At 40.9% G+C, this 20,745-nt stretch overlaps 1 protein-coding gene across 1 annotated transcript in view; it reads left to right on the forward strand.

Moving 5' to 3' along the window:
• Positions 1-20,745, forward strand: part of LOC117480528 (A disintegrin and metalloproteinase with thrombospondin motifs 16) — a 60,980-nt gene that overhangs the window by 24,399 nt on the left and 15,836 nt on the right. Inside the window, exons 5-17 of the mRNA XM_034127868.1 lie at positions 851-1,053; positions 3,015-3,098; positions 3,993-4,156; positions 5,805-5,909; positions 6,362-6,499; positions 10,433-10,586; positions 12,737-12,832; positions 15,776-15,924; positions 17,893-18,065; positions 18,178-18,308; positions 18,854-18,977; positions 19,146-19,390; positions 20,039-20,174. Of these exons, the coding sequence (XP_033983759.1) occupies positions 851-1,053; positions 3,015-3,098; positions 3,993-4,156; positions 5,805-5,909; positions 6,362-6,499; positions 10,433-10,586; positions 12,737-12,832; positions 15,776-15,924; positions 17,893-18,065; positions 18,178-18,308; positions 18,854-18,977; positions 19,146-19,390; positions 20,039-20,174 (1,902 nt within the window). The remainder of the gene's footprint in view (positions 1-850; positions 1,054-3,014; positions 3,099-3,992; positions 4,157-5,804; positions 5,910-6,361; positions 6,500-10,432; positions 10,587-12,736; positions 12,833-15,775; positions 15,925-17,892; positions 18,066-18,177; positions 18,309-18,853; positions 18,978-19,145; positions 19,391-20,038; positions 20,175-20,745) is intronic.

The following is a 20,745-nucleotide window of genomic DNA, read 5'->3' on the forward strand; positions in this document are numbered from 1 at the left end:
TTCCTTTTAATACAGCTTTACTTTACAGTTAAAATGCTTATCTTATCTTTGACACACTGACATAATGTTGGGCCCCATCCAAATGTACCTTTATTAATACATTTGCAAATGAGATTAAAACGGATAAAGGTCAATACATTCATTTACCATCATAATGAATCAAGAATTGGCCCTTGTCCATCATTACATAGTATAGTGTTATGTCCACATTATATGAAATTGCTCAAAGATCTGTTTGATGACTACACTGACAGCCAAATGGATTTGCTTTTCATAATGTAATGTCAATTACGGCTTTCAAATTGCACATTAGAAAATGTGACTTGCTCTAGCTGTTGCTAATGCACAGCCATTCTGTGGTTTCACGCTTTACTTAGTGGTAGCATAACACTCAGACTGCCAGAGTCAACATCAGAAAAAAATCTCAGTTTACAGTTTAAACATGACATCAGTTCTTGAAAGAAAGAGTATAGTTAATCATCCACAATGTTTATCATCTACTTTCCAGAAACACTGGTTAACACTCACATGCAATTTGGCTAGTGGCTATAGGTTTATTTCAAATATTGCACAACATATAATTAGCTGTGGGAAGGAAGGGTTGTATATTTTTTTAATGGACGCAATTATTGCTATTAACTTGCTATTATATGCACTATTGTTTTTTCTTTCATCAATCACTTACAACTCACCAAACTGTACTTACGTTTGTTTCTTCAACATTCTGAAGCCATGTTTTCTTTTCTCCAACAAAACCTTTCAGTTTTTTCTTAAGTTTCCACACCCTTTCTTTTGTTGAAAAAAAGGTTAATAAGTTCACTCCATTTATCCTTTATTCTGTTCTATTCAGACATGCCCAAGCCTCCAGAAGAGGATGTCTTCACCCTTCCAGATGAGTACAACTTCACCCCGAGGAGCAAAAGAGCAGTGCTAATGAAGAACAAGGGTAATGAGAAGCTCAATGTGGAGACGCTGGTGGTGGTGGACAAGAAGATGATGGACAACCACGGCCACGAGAACATTACCACATATGTTCTCACTGTGCTCAATATGGTGAGGGAAACATAATTATATGTACAATGTTACACATCATAAGTTTAAAGTTTAAACTATATTGGCGGTGTAATATTTCCGTGAGATTGTTGGCCTGCTGATTTTAGCGTTTAGCTAGGTTTCAATGAGTACAGCATGCAGAGATGCTTGCATGGTGGACTTAATCTTATGTTTATAAATAACAAATGTAATATAAGATGTGTTTTTTCTACTATATACCTCATGTCTTCTTTACAAAATGCAATCTTTACACAAAAAAGAAGACTCTTGCATATATCCAAGTATCAAACATCTTGATGACTGGATTAAATACCGGTTTTATTTGCTCTGTCTTCAACATTGTCATTATTTAGCATGTTAAGACATTGGCGTAACATTATGTGGAAGCAATGCATAAAGAGATTTAAAGTTTGCCATATCTTAGAGTGTAGTGACTTCCACTCTCCCTTATGAGAAGCACATATAAAAACATGAAAGTGATATCTCAGTGAGATCATTGCCATGACGCTCAAAGTGTCCACCCATCCTTCTCAGCTGATCTGAAAGCAAATTCCGTCACGCTCGTTTGGCTACTTAATGAGTGATTGACAAATCCAAAGATAATCCGTCTATTTTGAAAACACAGTTCCCTCTAGTAGAAACCAAGCTGGAGCAGTAACGGCCCGCCTCAGAGGAGTCACCTAACTGTAGTATGGAGTTTCACAGAAAACACCCATCCCCCTACCCCACCTGTCAGCTCTCATGGGTCTTTAAAGGTTATTTAATATTTGTGAAAAATTCAATATGATGTGCCTTTCCAGCCTTTGCATGGATTTAGGTTTTCTTCGCAGCAGAGTGGAAAGACTTCAAAAGCGTTGATTACAAATGTAACACACCGTACATGATATAGCACACAACACTGAAGCTCTATGGAAACTGGTGATTGTTTCTATAAGGCAATGAAAACAAAGTGATTTACTCTATGTGTTGAATTTTTACAAATGTGGAGCTCTGTCAAACAGCAGTGTAGCATGAGAGTTTAGTTTAAGTAAGTGGTTTTGATTGCCTCTTTGACCTCTGAGTTCTGCCTGAATTTGGTAACAAACCACAGCCATGTGTCTTCTCATGCGTCAGCGCAGTGGAAGACCAAACATCAGGAACATAAGGAACGAATGAGAGTGTTCCTGAAGGGGGGGGAAAGGGCTTAGAGAGTGGCACCTGAGGTATTCACAGGGAGAAAGATAGAGAGCGAACAAGCGCAAAGGATCAGGAGTCTACCTTCAAAGCCCAAAGTGTTATGATTAATGGTCAGATATCCGTTTTAGTACAAGAAGAAATTGAAAACAGCAGTTATGGCTGTCATAGCTCCCTGATACCATCAAAAGAGATGTGTGTGTTTTTGTTCTACAGGAATGTGTGTTGTCTTATGCACTTGACACAGACGTCTCTATTGCATGTGTCTAAGTGGTGCAAAAACGTATTGGTCATCAGAACAAAAGTATCAATTTCAGGACTTAATATGTTGACAATAACCTTGATGAAATTGATAAAAATGTCTGTAGTTATTTTTAGCCCAGGATTGTTTGGGTCATTAGTGCCTTTATTGTAGTGACAGTGTTGACGGGATGATATATGGCAAATGGTCCTGGGCCGGATTCGAACCCTGGTCCTCCGCTAGGGGACCATCTCTTCCAACTGAGCTATACGACGACTGATGTAGGCTACTTTTTGAAGTAGTTGTAAGTTAAACATCTTTAAAGATACATGGACAAGTGAAATAGGACGCTAGTAAGTGCCAATTAAAAGTCATCATAAGGTCATGGCCATGGTATTTTAACAGTTGTCACTTTCATGAGTAATATTTTGATAAAAAGCTGCAAAAGTGATCTTTCTGACTTTCATGATGCAATAGATGGATGAAAGAGTTTTATCAGACTATTGTGTTAATAATATGTAATAATGTATTTTGACCTGCCTCCTAGGTTTCCAGTCTCTTCAAAGATGGTACGATTGGGGGGAACATCAACATAGTGATCGTTGGCCTTGTGCTTTTGGACGAAGACCAGGTAAGCATCACAATGCATGCTAGTCAGGTGAATACCTTAATATGTCAATAAGGAATCACTGAATTGTATTGCTGCATTTTTTAATGGTTTTGCAGATTGGAAGGGTTTGAAACATTCTCACATGAAAGGATTTGTATGTATCCAGTTAAAGGGACTTCAAAAACACTAATAACAGTGTGTTTCTCTCTGTGTTAGCTGTGTTCATGTTGGAGCTTCAGACACGAAAGGAATGCAAAGCACAAAAAACTGCAAAAAAATGGTTTCTTTGTTTATTTGTTTTTATGCCTGAAGGTCCAGATCACTTTGTCTCTCAGATATTTTCCCGGGGTCGTCCCAACTACTAAGGACTTTTACAGTGGTTAATTATAGGATGTGCATTTCCTTGGATCTTTGCCCGATATAGGAGGGAAATTCTCTCAGAGCGGGAGATGGAAAGAAAGACAGCGTGAGTGCAAGAGAAAAGAAAGGAGAGGGAGAGAAGCAGAGAGAAACAGGTGGGGCAGGGTCAAAGACAAAGAGTCAGGCAGGGCAGGAGAAGGAGAAGGGATTCCAGTTTCCATCCACCTGTGATGTTAATAGATTTTATCTAACTTAAGAGGAAATTATCAGCGGGAGGAATGTGAAAAATGTCAATAAGGTCACAGATGTTTGTCTTTGTAGCAGAAACTCTTATCTGATAAGTGTCTTCTCTCAAATCTTCCTAGATGTCAAAAGAGTTTGGTAATTGAATTTATAAAGCAGGCAATAATCTGGTATAAAAAATATCAATGCATGTAATCACATTGCCTTCTCTTTGACATGTTTCTCCTTTTAATGAAGAAGACTAACATGCAGATTCAACCATAATGCAACAGTGTCTCTCTTTTTGCTTCCTCTTATCTCCTTATCTCACAGGATGGCTTGGTGATCAACCACCATGCAGACCACACACTGAACAGCTTCTGCCACTGGCAGTCCACCCTGGGAGGCAGGGAGGGCCGACACCACGACCACGCCATCCTCCTCACGGGACTCGACATCTGCTCTTGGAAGAATGAACCCTGTGACACTCTTGGTAGGCTTCATCCTCAACATTTAGATGTAGATTCTGTAGTTACAAAATGCCTAAAAGGGTATTACTGATTTAAATGCTAAAATGACAAGGGTTGGTTGTGACTATCTTTACAAAGTCACATATATACTATATGTCCCTATTCTGCTTTTGTTCCTTGGTCTTTTTAGAAGTATGCCATTTGCTCTTGCTGTCTGTCCTTCTCTGGGAAGTTGTCCCTGTCCTCTGTCACACGGTGTCACACCTAGTGTCACATAAGCTAAACCAGGTGTTCAAAAAAACTGCAGCTATCAGATGTTTTAAACTCCACAGTATCAACCACTGTACTGTATACACTGAGGTGAAAACCTATATGTTTTACAGCATAAGACAAGAGAATATTACTGTTATGACCATAAAAAGCAATATCGAAAGGTCAAATCTGATTCACAAACACATTTATATCTGGATAAATGCAAGACCAGAGTAATATTAACCATAAAGTCAGTAAATAAGACTAATGCTAGTAATGTTTTCACTTAAATAATTTGAAAAAGTGCCCTTTAGCTAATAACTGTACAGACCAGACACAGCTACTTTGAACACGAACACACTCTCAGTCATTGAGTGTTAACCATCTAACAAACTAACAACAGCTTGTTTGTAATAATGACCATGCAAACACATTGTTGTCTTCCTCACTGTGAGAAAAGACTTCCATTGTGTCCCCCAGAGAAACACACACAAGCACATACACATAATGTGAAGCACACACTGGCTTCAAACCCCAAGCTTGTGTTTTGACTTCAAAGTGTCAAAGTGAGGCTAGCATTAGCTCTAATCATTGCTATGAAAGCCCAGTTCAAAGGTCTGTGTGTCTTTCTGTGTGTGTACATTCAAAAAATAGTTAGTTCTCCCAAAGGTGCAAGGCAAATTGACCATTCCAGCTACCAGTCAGTAGATAACTCAGTTTATTTGCATTACAGTTACAGCCTCTTCCCTCAATGTTTTTCTCCATAATTCAAAATATCAATGATCGACCTCTTTCCTGACACAAAAAAAGTAAATAGCAGTTCTCACAGTCAATCTGCATGCTTGTGTTTAATGTCATTATTCACATTAGCAACGTATGTACATGAGAACATAACTTTAGGGGGTTTACGCTTTCTGGAGAATGACTTTGAGCCATAAAATAACAAAACAAAAGGCTAAACTCTCACTGAGACACCGAGACAAAAACATTAAGGGAGGCCCCGTTGGGTATTATCCTTTTTGATACAGAGCCAAGGGTGCCGTGCGTGTGTATGTGCGTGCGTGTGCGTACGTGCGGTCATGTGTCTGTGTGGATAAAATCTGGATAAGACACAGAAGGAGATTGCACAGAGAAAGGCATAAAGGGAGCTAAATAGTTAACGTGGGTTTAATAGAGAATGAGTAAGAAGTGAAGACAGATAAAAAATGCTTTAAAGATAATGGAAAGGTAGCAGGGGATCTAGGAATGTTTCCACAGAGACCAGTACTTGACCATATGGAGGGGTTTAAACCCAGTCATCTCTTGTGAATTTGTGCTTTCCATTTGAGAGAATCTTGTTGGAGTAACACATTTCAGGAGTTAGTCCAGAAAATTTCAATTTATCTTGAAATAAGTTTATCTAATTGCATCTCTGGTTTTGCAGGTTTGCTCCAATAAGTGGGATGTGCAGCAAGTACCGGAGCTGTACCATTAATGAGGACACAGGCCTGGGCCTAGCATTCACCATTGCACACGAATCTGGACACAAGTAAGAGTTTTCTATCCCTCTCACGAGTGCATGTTTACAAAAAAGTGCTGGTAATTTAAGGCGTAAACCACAATGTCCCTGGTTTGTTTAGTACTACTCCACTTTGTCTCCCTCTCCCAACAGCTTAAAAACAAACAAAAGTGAAAAAAGAACCAGGCAGAATATCGAATGTTCAACAATTGTTATGGAATTTTTAACCCCACCTGAAGATAATCCTGTGCCATGCATTGCTTACAATTTACATTTCAGTCGAACATTTTATGTTTTTTAAGTTTTTTTATAAAAAACCATAGTAATGCAATGTTGTGCTTACACATTGTTGCTACACCTTAACTTGGTATGGCCAACTGTCTTTTACGGTTTGATTCAATAATATTGAAAATGTTTATGTATTTCATGGAGCATTTTCACTTGTACACACAAATAATTTGCACCTTTTTTCCACTCCCCAGTTTTGGAATGGTCCATGATGGTGAAGGGAACGTTTGTAAGAAGTCCGAAGGCAACATAATGTCTCCAACATTAGCTGGGCACAATGGTATCTTCTCATGGTCTGCGTGCAGCCGCCAGTACCTCAGCCGCTTCCTCAAGTAAGCAGACATTATTCTATTACTGCTATGCTTTTATTGTAGTGCTTGAAGAATATACAAATATTTCAAGAAGCATTTATTGTTAATTATTACATGTATGGGTATCACTCATACGATCTCCATCACTTACATATGGCACATTAATGTAATGAGTTATCGTCATGCCAGCCTATCTTAAGTGCTCATGCAACAAAGACATTAGGCCAAATCATTAAAAGAAAATTATTAAACCAATAGTCCCCCCTAGCAACTAGCCACTTTTAATTTGCATTGTGTTGATATTATTTAACATGTGTTCCTGAAAGATGAACATGTGTTGTAGAAAAAACATGTCTGCAGCAGACATATCAGTTACAAACACTGCTCTTATCCAAAGAGTGGCAAGGGAAAAACTGCACTTATGTTAAAACTATTACAGGACTTGCTTTACTTTTGAAAAGGAAGGACAAGCAGGCTGTATATATGGGAGTCTGGAATATATAGCTGACATGGCAACACAGTGATATGTGGTGCTGCTTTTCTCCTGGAGGTGTTGTTTTACAGACTTCATACTGTATGTTTTATGTGTCTGCGTACATGAGAGTAAACCTGTTTGAGTGACAAAGTCTTGTAAGTGTGTGTTTGTGCAATAAATGCATTTCCATGCATTCAACCTGCTCATCCAAGTGAGGAAAACAAGCTACACAGACGTAGCGTCCATGTGTCTGGCCGTGTTACTATGTGTCTGTGCATGTGAGTGTGTGCTTGAAACCAGATAGTTTAGAACCAGTGCCCGCCACTAAATTTACCAGTGTGTTAACTGAACTGTCAGGTCTCCCCTCTCAGAGTGGTGGAGACAGACAGTGTATTTCCTCGCTGAGTTATTAGAGCTGCGGTGACCTCACCCTTGTTAGACCTGTCAGCCTTATATTAAACTCCCATCAACCCCTGAGGCCACGTGGAGGGGATCTCTGCACCACTGACACAACCAGGGGTCGTCTTCCTGTACAATCCCTGAATGATAAAAGAAGAAAAAATACTGAAATGCTGTACGTTTTCCTAATTGCAATCAACAGAATGTTATGATATTGAAATGTATTTGGCTAAATGTGTCTTGTTGAGTTAACTGAGACTCTCTAATGTCTCTACCTTAATCTGCAATGGAGGAGGAATGAACAGAGTTTACATCACACTCACTTTAAGTCTGCCTCTCCTCAGTCAGCTATGGCAGAGAGGACTGGGCCAATGCTGTATGTATAGTCAGAGTCTTTATCGCTGCTCTTTGTCATGCCTAAAATGGATGGACAACTCTCATGGCAGGGGAAGCAAAATCCCCTTCAAAGCCACTTGAAGTTGTTTTTGTTTTGTGAGCACCATTGAATCCCATCAGAAAGTCAGTGATGCATAACAGTTAGAAGATTCTCTTGAGGTCCCATTTCTTTTCCCAGGGTCAGTCATGCCACAGAGGACACATTTTGGCCCATTGGTCACATCATGGCCAAATTCTGTGGAGATATCTCTGTGTTTTTTGTTCAGCTTTTGTCTTTGATGTCTCTTGCAAGTTTGAGCTCTTAAGTGGTTGGACTCGAAACAGGAGGAAACTGCTAACCTGCTACGTAAGAAAAGTAGCTAACTCTGTGTTCATCTGTGATCTCTAAAATTCACAGATTAAAAACTTCATATCTTGCTTCTGAACATAATCTGAACCAAAACAGAGCTGTAAAAAAAGTTTGCCATTTTATGTGAGGGCTATGAGTCACATTGCTTGGCCTAAAACGATAGGATAGGATGCCTGCAGGGAATAGTTGCTTTTCTTGTTTATATAATTTGTAACTATTTTTATTATAACCAGCTGATGATTATCATGGCTTAAAGTGCTAAATGTTGTTAAAACATTTTGATCCAACCTTTCAGAGTACACACTTTACAAAAAGCTGCTGCTTCTCTGAGAGCAATCTGCTCCGAGCTACATGGAGCATGTAGTGTTTGCCTGAATGCATGCTCTCCCATGGACCTTACTTTGGTGCCTGCAGATATGTGCACTGTAAATATAATGTATTTTACAGAGACATTATTAAGTGTATAATGTAGAATATCAGAATGTTGCACTTAGTTACACATGTAGAATCGCCATTGTTTTGTGTAGACCCATAGGACCCATAAAGAAATGTAATATCTCACACACACACACACACACACACACACACACACACACACACACACACACACACACACCACACACACACACACACACACACACACACACACACACACACACACACACAAACACACACACACTTTAACATACTCTGCTAAAGCAATCATGACCACTCACTAGCACTATGAAAGTTTCCAAGATATTTTGCCTTTTCATGCCTTTCCACCATATTGTTGTATTACAGTATATTCCCCCAACTGCAGTGTATCAACTGTAAACCATCTCCGTATAGTAACCAGTGATATCACCTAACATTGAAAACCCCTGCTGGTATTAGGATTTGAGCAATATGGGCAGGTTTTTTTTATGTCTGACATGTCATAATTGAGCCTGTGATGCATTAAAACCCTTACTCTCAGGTTTTAAGTTTGGCAACTTTTTTTGTTACCATGGCAATACTTTTCAGCACTCTCCATAGTGGGAAACAATGGAGCTTCACGCATTGATGCTCCCTGTTGTGAAATGTCTATGTGCACAGCATGGAACCTTAAGTATCAGCTACCTTAATAGCTCTTAGGCCTAGGCTCCACGGGAACGAAAACGGGTTGAATCCGCATATTTCTCATGCGTATAGCCCTTTAAGCTCGACGACGCCGTAACGGAAACGTAGAAACAGACCCTGCAAACGACAACGGGTCCAAAGGTGGATAGATCTGGGAACGGAGCTCTCTGGGGGGTCCAACGGGGCCGTGGAGTCGCCTATACGGTCATCCGTTTCTGATAATGACGACGCAATAGCCCCGCCTCTCCCTGCCTCTGCTGCTCACCCCCGCAAAAGTACACTGCACACTGAATTCAGATTATTTATCTTTATCTCGATATGGACATAAACGCGAGTGAAGTCTAATCTGACAGGACGGAGACACGCAGCTCCTCCCGCTGTGATGCAGCGGGAGCAAAACACACACTTCAAGTCAGATCACCACCCTTAGCTATTTTAATTACCTCTCAAACTACCTAAACTAGTTATAAATATGTTTATTTTTACTGTCGGGTCACTCATTACAGGATCAGCTGCTGCATGAGACAGACACTGACGCTGTCAGAAGAGAGGAAAAAGAGACAGGCTCCGTGTATTTTATGATTATATATCATTATATCGTCGTTATTCATTTGTTTTAAAGCTCAATAAATAACAATGAAGACCTTTGACCGGCACTTTTATAATTTTGTCCGGAAGATTTAAACTTTAACACACGTTGACCGGCGAAAAACTCTGCCCGGTTCCGTCGGCCCGCACCAAGGAGAATAAACAGAAGTGCAGCCATGACAACCATTCTTCTTCGCTGCTTTTGTGGAGGAAGTTGCTGCTTTGGTGGAGGAAGTTACAGCGCCACGTACAGGTTCGGCATATGTACTGCAGCTTTTCCAGCGGTTGGATGTAAACGGAGCCGTCTCGTGGAGCTTGACACAATCCGGTGTATATTGCGTGTGGGCGGAAGGTTTTTTGCGGTTGCGTTTGCGTTACTCCGATGCGTTTTGCCGTATGCGTTCCCGTGGAGCCGGGGCCTTAATCATGTGGGTGAATGACTGTTTGTGTTTGCACAGATGTTGTATATCAGATTAATGATGAAATCTGCTTTATATTTTTCCCTACTTTCCTTTCCTGTCCACACTGACCGAAATGACCCCAACTTTCTTCCGTTTTGTCCTTGTTTCTCTGATTTCTTCTTATCTCTCCTTTTGTTCTCCTACTTTTCCATGACTGCTTATTTTATTCTCCTCTTCTCCTCCAGTTCCGCCCAGGCCTTGTGCTTATCAGATGAACCCAGAGCAATCAAGGAGTATCGATACCCTGAGAAGTTGCCTGGCGAGCTCTACGATGCTGATACACAGTGTAAATGGCAATTTGGGGAGAAGGCCAAACTTTGCACCCTCGACTTTAAGAAGGTAAAGTAGATTTTGACTGAAATGTGACATCCAATAACCATTACAAAACTTCCATGCTGTGTTTTAATTCCCTCTGGGGGGGTTTCTCAGCCCATCCACTGAAATTCAGTGCTTAATTAGATAAAAACTATGTTATGGCAATTGTTTCTTAGGAACAAGTAGAGAATGAAATTGAGAGCGGGATGGGGGGAATGATGTAGAGGAATAAAGGGAAGAGGAAGGAAAAGAGCAACTGATTAGGATTGCATTCCCTCATGTGAATACACACAGACATGCATGAGTATGGTACTCCCTCTCTCTCTCACACACAATATAAACAGTGAGGGTTATAATGCTGCCCATGTAATACTCACAGGGATGGATGACTAAATATACACTGGAACATTGCCAATGGGAATCTCTCCTTTTTGCTCTCCCATTGTCTCATTACGGCTGATGTTATTGGTTGATACCCTGACTGAGTCCAGATAGGGTTTAGATTACTCCAATGTTTGTTGGCACTGTAAAGTCTGGTGTTCTTCAAGTATTGGTGTTCTTGCATCTGCATTTGAGATCTTCATGGGCCCAAACATGGTACCCAGCTGAACCTCACCTTGAGATGCACCTGCCCTTCCAAAAAAGGACCATGGCACACAATTGTTCTGCTGAAAAACTCCACATCTCCTGTTTATTTATTAATGTTGTCAATGGATCAGCCAGCAATGTTCCTGTAATAAGTTCATTATGGTTTGGTTATATCTCCCCCTTGCAAGTTGGTGAATGGGACAGGACTGGCAAGAAGACAGACAAGTATTGTTGTCTTCTTCTTCTTCTTCTTACTCCTCGAAAACAATACTTTTGAGGTTTTCTGTTTTATTGATGGTGGAAACATTTTGGGAAAGAAGCTTTCAAAATACCACAGAGATTACTACCTGGATTTAAACCCATGAGGAGCACACGTTATTCTACTTAGCTTTCTCATCTAAACATTGAAACATCCAAGTATAATTTGAAGATACCTGAGAATTGCTCCCTCGTGGTTTTGTTTTCAGTCTATGCACTATCTTTGGTCTTGCACCTGCAGCAAGGTGCACAGGACCCAGAAATCCCCAAGCAACAATCACACTCACCGACTTTCCAGACACTTGTTACACAAGAAAACAACACCACGAGAATTGTCCTCAACGGTGCAATTCATCGTGCAATGAATTCATATTTCCCGAAACATTTTGGCAGGCCTTGTCAAGATACGGTACTGCCTGAGGACCCAAATGATACTCTCTGTGGTGTGTGTGTGTGTGGTTAGATAGAGGTAGCAATAAGTACAATAACATGTATGAGTGTTTTTCCTGTTTCTCTCTTTAACTCAGTTTCGGTCTCACTGTGTCCATCATTTCTCTCTGTCTTATCCTTCTATCACTCACTTACTCTTTTCCCTGTCCTTTTCTGCCATTTGTAATGCTACAAAAGGCCTGAGCAAGCTAAACAGCTGGACAAATAGGCTTTGGGATGAATTCCATGGTGGCTCTTGGCAGCAACAAGCTGAGGCCAAGGTGCCTGTCAACATCTGCACTGAGAGTTGTCAAAATCTGATATAGTCATTCGGATAGTAATAGACTGGACATGTTAGAAAGCAGAAGGCCATGTTTCTCAGGCGATGTGAACAGGGAAACCAGCCGGTCCCTTCAGAATGTTTCATAGAAGCTCAGCCATGACATCATGTCAAGTTTGTTAAGTCATTTGTGTCCTGTTAATGCACATCATTACCTACCAGTATCTCTGTTTATATCCTGTGCAGGTTGAACTGTTTCTGACCATAAGAATGGCTGTATGTTAGGCAAGGAACATGTATGAAGATACGGACAGCAGCTGTTTTAGTTTCTGCAGAAGTGTAGATGTTCATGTTTTACTATCAGTGATGCATTGCCTGTGAGACAATAAAGTGTTGTTATCCTAGCTACTGAAGCATACATATTTTGGGGTTGCTTCACACTGATAGCGTGCCAGAAGATCATTATTCAGACAATCTAATTGTTAGCAAGTTTTCCATCATGTTATAATAGCCCTCATATGGCAAAATAACAATGTTATCATCATTTATTATCTATGTTGGCTTTGTAAACAGCAGTAAATTAGGAGTAAAGTGTAACTCCTTGCGTTTGTTGTTCCAGGATATCTGCAAGGCTCTGTGGTGCCACCGTGTTGGGAGGAAGTGTGAGACGAAATTCATGCCAGCAGCTGAAGGCTCTGCCTGCGGCCCCGATATGGTGACTCAACACGTGTATTTGTGTGTGTGTGTGTGTGTGTGTGTGTGTGTGTGTGTGTGTGTGTGTGTGTGTGTGTGTGTGTGTGTGTGTGTGTGTGTGTGTGTGTGTGTGTGTGTGTGTGTGTGTGTGTGTGTGTGTGTGTGTGTGTGTGTGTGTGTGTGTGTGTGTGGTGGAGGGGTTCTGGGAGATTGGCGCACAAGCTTTTTTACTTCAAGAGTGGCACCCTTTGACTGGCAGAAGAACCCATTCATTGCTTTTAGACGTTTTTATCCATTGCTTTGAGAATATTTGATGGGTCATAGAGACATTTCCAGCAGCTAGAAACCCCTTTCGTTAGGATGTTATGAATCATGTAAATAATGCGTGATATATCCAGGGGGTAGCTTTGCCCTTTAATCACTGAGATAACCTTTGTTCTGTTTTAGCCAAAGGAGCCAAATTAAGGTTGCAGTTTATACGCCTGTTTTGTCAAAAGAGGACACCATGTGTTTTTCTCTTGACTGTTGCCATCACACTGCTCCATGGCAACATCTTAACAAATAAATCCACACATGAAAGGAAGCAAAAAAGAGCCACTCATAAACATTTCTTTGCAGTTATGTTGAAAATATGCCCAATAACACAATTCAAAAAACATTGGAAGTGACAGTTTGCAGATTCCCAGCACAGAATTAACAAACTGGTCTGCAAAAGAACAATGAAATAAGTCAATTGAATGGATTTTCGGCTTTAAGGCATCAGTTGTTCCAGCTTTTTTTCACCACCCTGCTTCGTATTATCAGCTGTGTGACATTTAGTATGCGAGGGATAGAGCTTGTTAAAAAAGTCTCACACACAGACCATCGCATAGATTCCTCCTCAAAGGGATACCACCGACCTCAGGGTGATTTAATTACACTTGACAAAGCGTGACAGTATTTTATAAGGTGAACATGCAAAATTAATGGAGATGCTATTATAAAAGCAGCATTTATTGAGGGCTTTAGTATTATTTGGGGGACATTATACCACTTAGTTTGGCTATTTCGAAACAAAAGGCCTTGAACAGTGAGTGACGCTGCACTTCTTAAACGGCCTCTTTTTACACACCAAGATCTTTGTTCCCGTGCAGACTAATAAATCAACTTGTGAGCAAAGAGTTTTGTAATGTTTTAGATGTGGGTTCATTTGAGTGCAGTGTCAGTAGAATCTCTTTTTTTTTTGATAGTGTACCACACTCTCCCTTCATTATTTTACCTCAGGGAGCAGCTGCAATTGGTTTGTTGCTGACGTGGCAAAAATAAGCCATTGGGGCGCAGGCCAGAAAGCAATCTGTGCTCTTTATTTATTCTTTGTTTCTTTCCTTACTTCTTTCAAGCTGATTCTCCCCCAAAGGCTCGCTCTTGCTCTTACCCTCCCTCCCATGACAGCCCATCATCCACATTTGCTTCTCAATATATTGAACTTGATGGTTTAATCCCGCCCTCTCCCTCCACGGGACAATTAACCGAACACAAACAATGACAGGCTCACTTAGGAATCCGTGGCACTCAGCCGCAGGGGGAAACTGAGGGGAAATCAGCTGTTCTAGTTCTTAGTCAAGGGCCACAAGATTAGTTGGAGGGGTGTGTGTAAGGGTGTACGCAAACGTCTGTCTCATGGCAGGAAATAAGCACAAAGTAAAAACAAGAACAGTGGAATATTTGCCACCCTATCTATACTAATGCATTGCGTTTTGTACAGTGTGTGTTTGTGTGCTTGCAAAGGTTAGATTACTCAAAGGCAAACTGGACTGGGTATATTGTGACTGATGTCATCTTCTCATGTACAAATCCAGTTTATTTTTCCTCCAGGGAAGAGCTTGTGACATAATGTTGCTTTAAGTAAGTCTAGATTCTGCAGAGTAGTTTCAAATTAAATGGAGGGATTTTGAGGTGAGTAATGCTCATTTTTTCTTTTTTAAATGTGGTTGGTTAATAGCTCAGTCTTTTTTGTGGCACATGCACTCAATAACTTGATTCAGAAACGTAAAGATGAGCTTCCCGTAGCACCTCGATCAACTTGTGACCTAACTGTCAAGACAAGCTGGAGGAGCCTGTGCAGAGGGGGGTACTATCTGAGGAGGTCGTTATGACCCCAATGAAGCTCCTCTCTTCAGGGTAAGATGAAGCAGCTGGTTATTACTGCTGAGCTTCTTATTTTGTTTACGTAGATCTCTCAACACTCCATAGACCAGATTGCCAGGAGAATTTTGCCTCACCAAATTAAAAAACATTTTTGAAAAACACACAAATCTGCCAGTTCTGGTTCAATTGAGGTCATTTTTAAGTCACAGATAAACTGATACCCTAGCCTTAAAGTAGTTATAATTTCAGTACTTTTGCAGATGATTAATCGTCTGTTTTAGAACAACCATTTTACAAGATGTTTTTAGCGGTGAAGAAACATTACAGTGATTTGTGGCAACAATTCTTGAACCGGTTTTATGCTTTCATTTTGTTACTTTTACTGCTCTTATAAAGTAAAAAGGAAAGTTGGGAGGAAAAAGCAAATATTAAATACAGTGTAGGTCAACATGACAAGCAAATATGACAGACTTTCCCAGTATAGAGTATCCTTGTCAGGTATGAGACCGTTTTTCCACATTTCAGTTGCGTGTTTGGCTTAGCTTAGTTAATTCTAGTTGATGACAGCTAAAGGTAGAGGCTGTCCAAACAGCAACACAACTGAAGATTCACTGATGGATTGTGAGTATACTGTATGTGAACAGGACTGTAGCACAACCTTTTATACTGTTAACCCTAAAAGCTACATCTTACAGACCTTGCATTGTTAGACAGAGCGTCATTGTAAAGAAGATAAAAGGCATGGTCTTGTCTTTAAGTTTTTTACACTTCTTTGACACTTTGCTATTTGCGCGCCTCCCCTCTCTTTCACTCATGATTCCTCTCTCTGTTTCTCCAGTGGTGTCGTAGGGGCCAGTGTGTTAAACAGGGTGACGAGGGCCCGAGGCCTCAGCATGGCCAGTGGTCAGAGTGGTCGTCCTGGTCTGCCTGCTCACGAAGCTGTGAGAGCGGAGTCACCTATCGAGAGAGGCAGTGCAACAACCCCAGGTATAGACACACAGGAACAATGGTCACAAACAAACGTATAGCAGTGCATGTTAGCAGGGATGAGCGTGGCTTAAAACATGTAAATATCAGTTTTGGAAATAGTTTCACATTTTTTAAATGCCTTTAGATAAGTTAGAGGGTTGGATAAGAGTGTTATTAGCACTCTCATGTTACAGTAAGTAACTTGTTATGGAGCTTAGTTTAGCTTAGCTTAGCTTAGCTTAGCAGAAGCATCTTAAATTCACAAATGTACACATTGGAGTGTGCTTTTTTCTTTTATTTATACATTTATTTGTTTGTATCTGTATATAATTTAAGAAGAAATGTAAAATTGACAATTTATACATTTTGCAAGAGTAACGCAATGTTTCCAGCAAGCAAAACCTGAGAGCAGTGCCTTCCTGGAGTGTTCTCCATGTTCAAATATATAAAGTCAAAGATTTGAAAATAAACGTAAAGCCCACCTCTAAAGGTGAGTTTTGACTTGTTGTGCAAAACAATTTGAATCACTATGTTCTTCTGTCATTTTCAGGACAAACTGAGTGTCCATATTTTCATACAGAAATAGTCTCTGCAAATTGTGATTGCTTGACTCAAGGCCAACAGTATATTAACACATGGGAAGATAACTCACATGGGTCTGCGGCTTCATCACTTATCTGTACACTTAGTCCCCCTACTCATCAGTCACTCAGGATTATTTGCTCTGCCAGTCAGAAAGGGGGCCCTATCCCACATGCTGGGGCCTCCTCTTTATCATGTTATGCCAAGATCCTGACAAGTGGCAGGTTAAATTAGACAGAGAGTGATTCAGGAGAAAGAGAGAGATATGGTGGTGGAGGGAAATGAAGAGACAAAGACAGGCAAGGGGAGAGAGGGAAAGGGGGGAGGGGAGTTGGTGTTAGGAGATGACAGAGGAAGGATTAAAACAGCGAAAGATGAAATGCAGAGATATAAAGGGAGGAATCTGAGAATGAGAAAGAGATAAGTGACAATGTGATTAGAGGGCTTATAGAAGGTGTAATTGTCCCATGGAAGGGATTTTGAGGAACCTAGCCTGGGGATATACACCTGTGATTGGAGAAGCCCTCACAAAGGCACAGTCATACATATACTGAAGAGCACACTCACTTATGGCGCATTTCCACTACACGGTCGGCCTCGGCCACACTCGGTACGGCTCGGTACGGCTTGGCCGCGTTGGGCCTTAACAGGGCCGACTCACTTCATGCTGCGCTTCCATTACAGTTTAGGAACTGGGGTAGTTACTATAGTAACGCAGTGTAGGCGGAGCCGTGACGTCATCTTCAGTGAGAACTCCAGAAACACAACACAGCCGTTAGCTGTTAGCACTCAGAGCTCACAGCTCCTTATATATGTTCAGAAACTCGACAAAAGTTAAACAAGTACAAACCACAGACTGCCTGTGTCATGGTGAATACAGTCGCTGCTTTATTTATGTCTGTATAGGCCGTTGTTGTGAGTGTGGACGGTCGGGGCATATACTGCGTTAGCTTGGCCAATCTCCACCTAGAAAAACACGCATTTTAAAAGGTTTGTCGCCTGCCGTCTGTCTGCAGACTTGACAAAGCATTAATTCATGGTTTTTACTAACAGTATGTTGTTACTTCGGCATCATTTTGAAACGTGTATTACAATTAAATCACGGTCAAATATGTCCATCTTGTTGTAGTTGTAGCCCCCTTGCAGCGCTCCTCTCTCTAGTTTAGCATACTCAGCCCGACTCAGCCCTGTTTGTTGGCCTCGATAGAACCACAATTTTATCGGGCCAGAAAAGACGTGAAAAAGTGGCCCCGGGCCGGGCCGTAACTAGGCCTAGTGGAAGCGCAACCAAAAACGGGTACGGCACGACACGGCACGCTTAAAGCGAGCTCCGCGCTGTAGTGGAACTGCGGCACTAGTCATACTGGTACACAGAATGGCAACTAATTCAGTCCTTCTCTGCAGACCTTCATATGGAGGGAAGTTCTGTGAGGGCTCCTCCAAGTCATACAAACTCTGCAACACTGAGGATTGTCCCCACAACACCACCGACTACAGAGCACAGCAGTGCGCAGAATTCAATGGCAAACAGTTCAGAGGATGGTACTACAGCTGGAGGCCGTACACCAGAGTGGATGGTGAGACAAAAATGGCTCAAATAAAGATTTGAAACGGTAAAGAGAAAGTCTGGGAGAGAGTTTTACAAATGATTTGCTTGTTGGCCCCTGTGGTTATTTTCTCTCCTCCCAGATCAAGATGTCTGTAAGCTGTACTGCTTTGCTGAAGGCTATGATTTCTTCTTCGCCCTGGCCAGCAAAGTCAAGGATGGGACACTCTGCTCACAGGACAGCTCTAATGTCTGTATTGACGGACTGTGTGAGGTAATATTTTCAAGTAATTAAAATATTGACTTTATGTTAACCTTCAAAAAACAGTCTTTGCAGGTGCTTCAAGAAATAAAGCAGGATATCCCAAGGCAAAATAACAACAGAAAGCCAAACAATAGGGCCCCACTGATAGAGTCTATGGACTGAAGTGGGACAATTATAGTAACATTTTAACAACAATACATAGAACGCAAAAACATAGTAAACAAAAGATGAATGAAAATATGTATTTTTACAACATACCAATAAAATAATGTTGGACATAAAACAAAAGTCTATAAAAATGGGTTTCAGCATAGACAGACATTAGCAGGTTTGACTGAAGAAGGATTTCAAAGTGTTGTGGAGTTAGTAATTGTTAGATTTTTTTGAAGATGTTATCATTCATAAAGTCTTTGAAGTTGAGCTATAAAATCTAAGTGTAACATCAATGGACATCCTTGCTGTTCATTTTTACGATGTTGACCACATGAGGGATGGTAGTTTTCACAGATTTATTTTTTTGTTGGTGAAATTCAATGATGTTTTTTCTTCTACAGAGAGTGGGCTGTGACCGTGTTTTGGGCTCCACAGCTGTGCCTGATGCTTGTGGTGTGTGTCAAGGAGACAACTCCACCTGCAAGATCTTCAAAGGACAGTACACAAAGCAGCATTATACCAACCGTGAGTCAGTAGTTGAATTGTTCAGTTCATTGGTTTTCAGGGGAAATATTTTAAAGGCTACTGATTTGTTTGCTTATCCCAACTGTATTTGCGTGCCTTTTAACATTTTAAAGCTCATACACAGCTACAAAATGCTTGCACTTATTCATATTTTTGCACTCTTTTCAGAGTATTATGGGGTGGTAACCATACCAGCAGGAGCTCGGAGTATCCGTGTGATGGAGCAGAATACATCCAGCTCCTATCTGGCTGTGAGGGACACTCAGAGACGCTACTACCTGAACGGGCACTGGACGGTAGACTGGCCAGGCAGACATCCCATTGCTGGAGCCATTTTTGAATACAAGAGACCCTACAACAGACCCGAGAGCCTCATATCAACCGGACCCACTAATGATACACTAGTCATAGAGGTAAGGCATCCCTGGACACAAAATAACTGTTTTTACTTTGAGGACATTTTATGCTAATTGTTAGGTTCATTTTTGTATTTTGTACTTTCTACTGAGACATGTTAACATGCTTTAATGTTCAAAAATGTCTTTATGTTTCTCATACTGCCTGTGCTGCAGCACCTCTTTTCACCCTCTGTCTGAAACCAGAGCCCAGTCTGCTCTGATTGGTTAGCTGGCCGGCTCTGTTGTGATTGGCCAACCGCTTAGAGATGTCCCGCCCCTTAGCCTATCATGTACAATGTGTTCGAGGGCTTGCCAATAGAAGCATGAGTCTTACATAGTGATGTCATTTTGTTACAGAAGTAAACAAAGGTGTCCAATCTAGGAGTTTCAGGTGGGGGGAGTGTAAGGGGGAGAAACCCCCTCTGGAGAGAAATTTGGGATTTTAGCCTTTGCAGACCATGCACGAAAAACTATATAACACACAACAGGAAATGGAAAGTCCAAAAAGCATAATAGGGCCTCCTATTATCCAAAACCCTTCCTTTTTCGTCTTTCATTCCTTTGTGACTAACTTTCTTAAATTCCCATGATTACTTATATCTCCATATTTTTGCTACTTTTGCTGTGCTTGATCCTTTTGCCTCCCCATTCTTTCTCCTGTAGATCTTGTTGCAGGGCTGGAATCCTGGTGTACGTTGGGAATACACTCTGAAGAAAGCTGATGAGAAAAGGCACCACATCAAACACAATTATACATGGGCCATCATACGCTCCCAATGCTCAGCAACTTGTGCCGGAGGTAAGACTTAAGCTATAATTTAGCTGCATTATCATATTTCACTGAAAATCAAGTCGAAATGTGGTTTTCCAAGCTGCAATAATAGGTGTGTTCAAATTGTGGAAAGTCTCTTTCATCTTCCTTTTTGCATAAAATTGTTGTTGAAAAATGTTACTTTTTAAAGTGTTTTTACATAGATACAATTCAAATATTATATTGCTGGAATACAAAAAGATCAGATCCCCTTTAGATCTTCAATCAGGGCAAGCATCTAAAGCTCAGTCTGACCTCTCTGTTCTGTAATAAGGCTTTTAGCTGCAGGTTAAATGGAGAGAGGAGCGTTCCCATCATTACTGAGGGTAGCTCTTGTGGTGGGACCTTTTCTTGTGCTACTGGCGACCTGCTATTACACACACACACACACACACACACACACACACACACACACACACACACACACACACACTCACACACACACAGGTATGACTTCAACCAGTGGCCTTTGTCCCACCTGAGGCTATGCTAACTAGCACACACATACACTCATAGACAAAGCCTCACACACCAACACTTTTGCAAAGTTATTGTAGTG

Source organism: Trematomus bernacchii, unplaced genomic scaffold, assembly GCF_902827165.1.
Source record: "Trematomus bernacchii unplaced genomic scaffold, fTreBer1.1, whole genome shotgun sequence".
Lineage (NCBI taxonomy): Eukaryota > Metazoa > Chordata > Actinopteri > Perciformes > Nototheniidae > Trematomus > Trematomus bernacchii.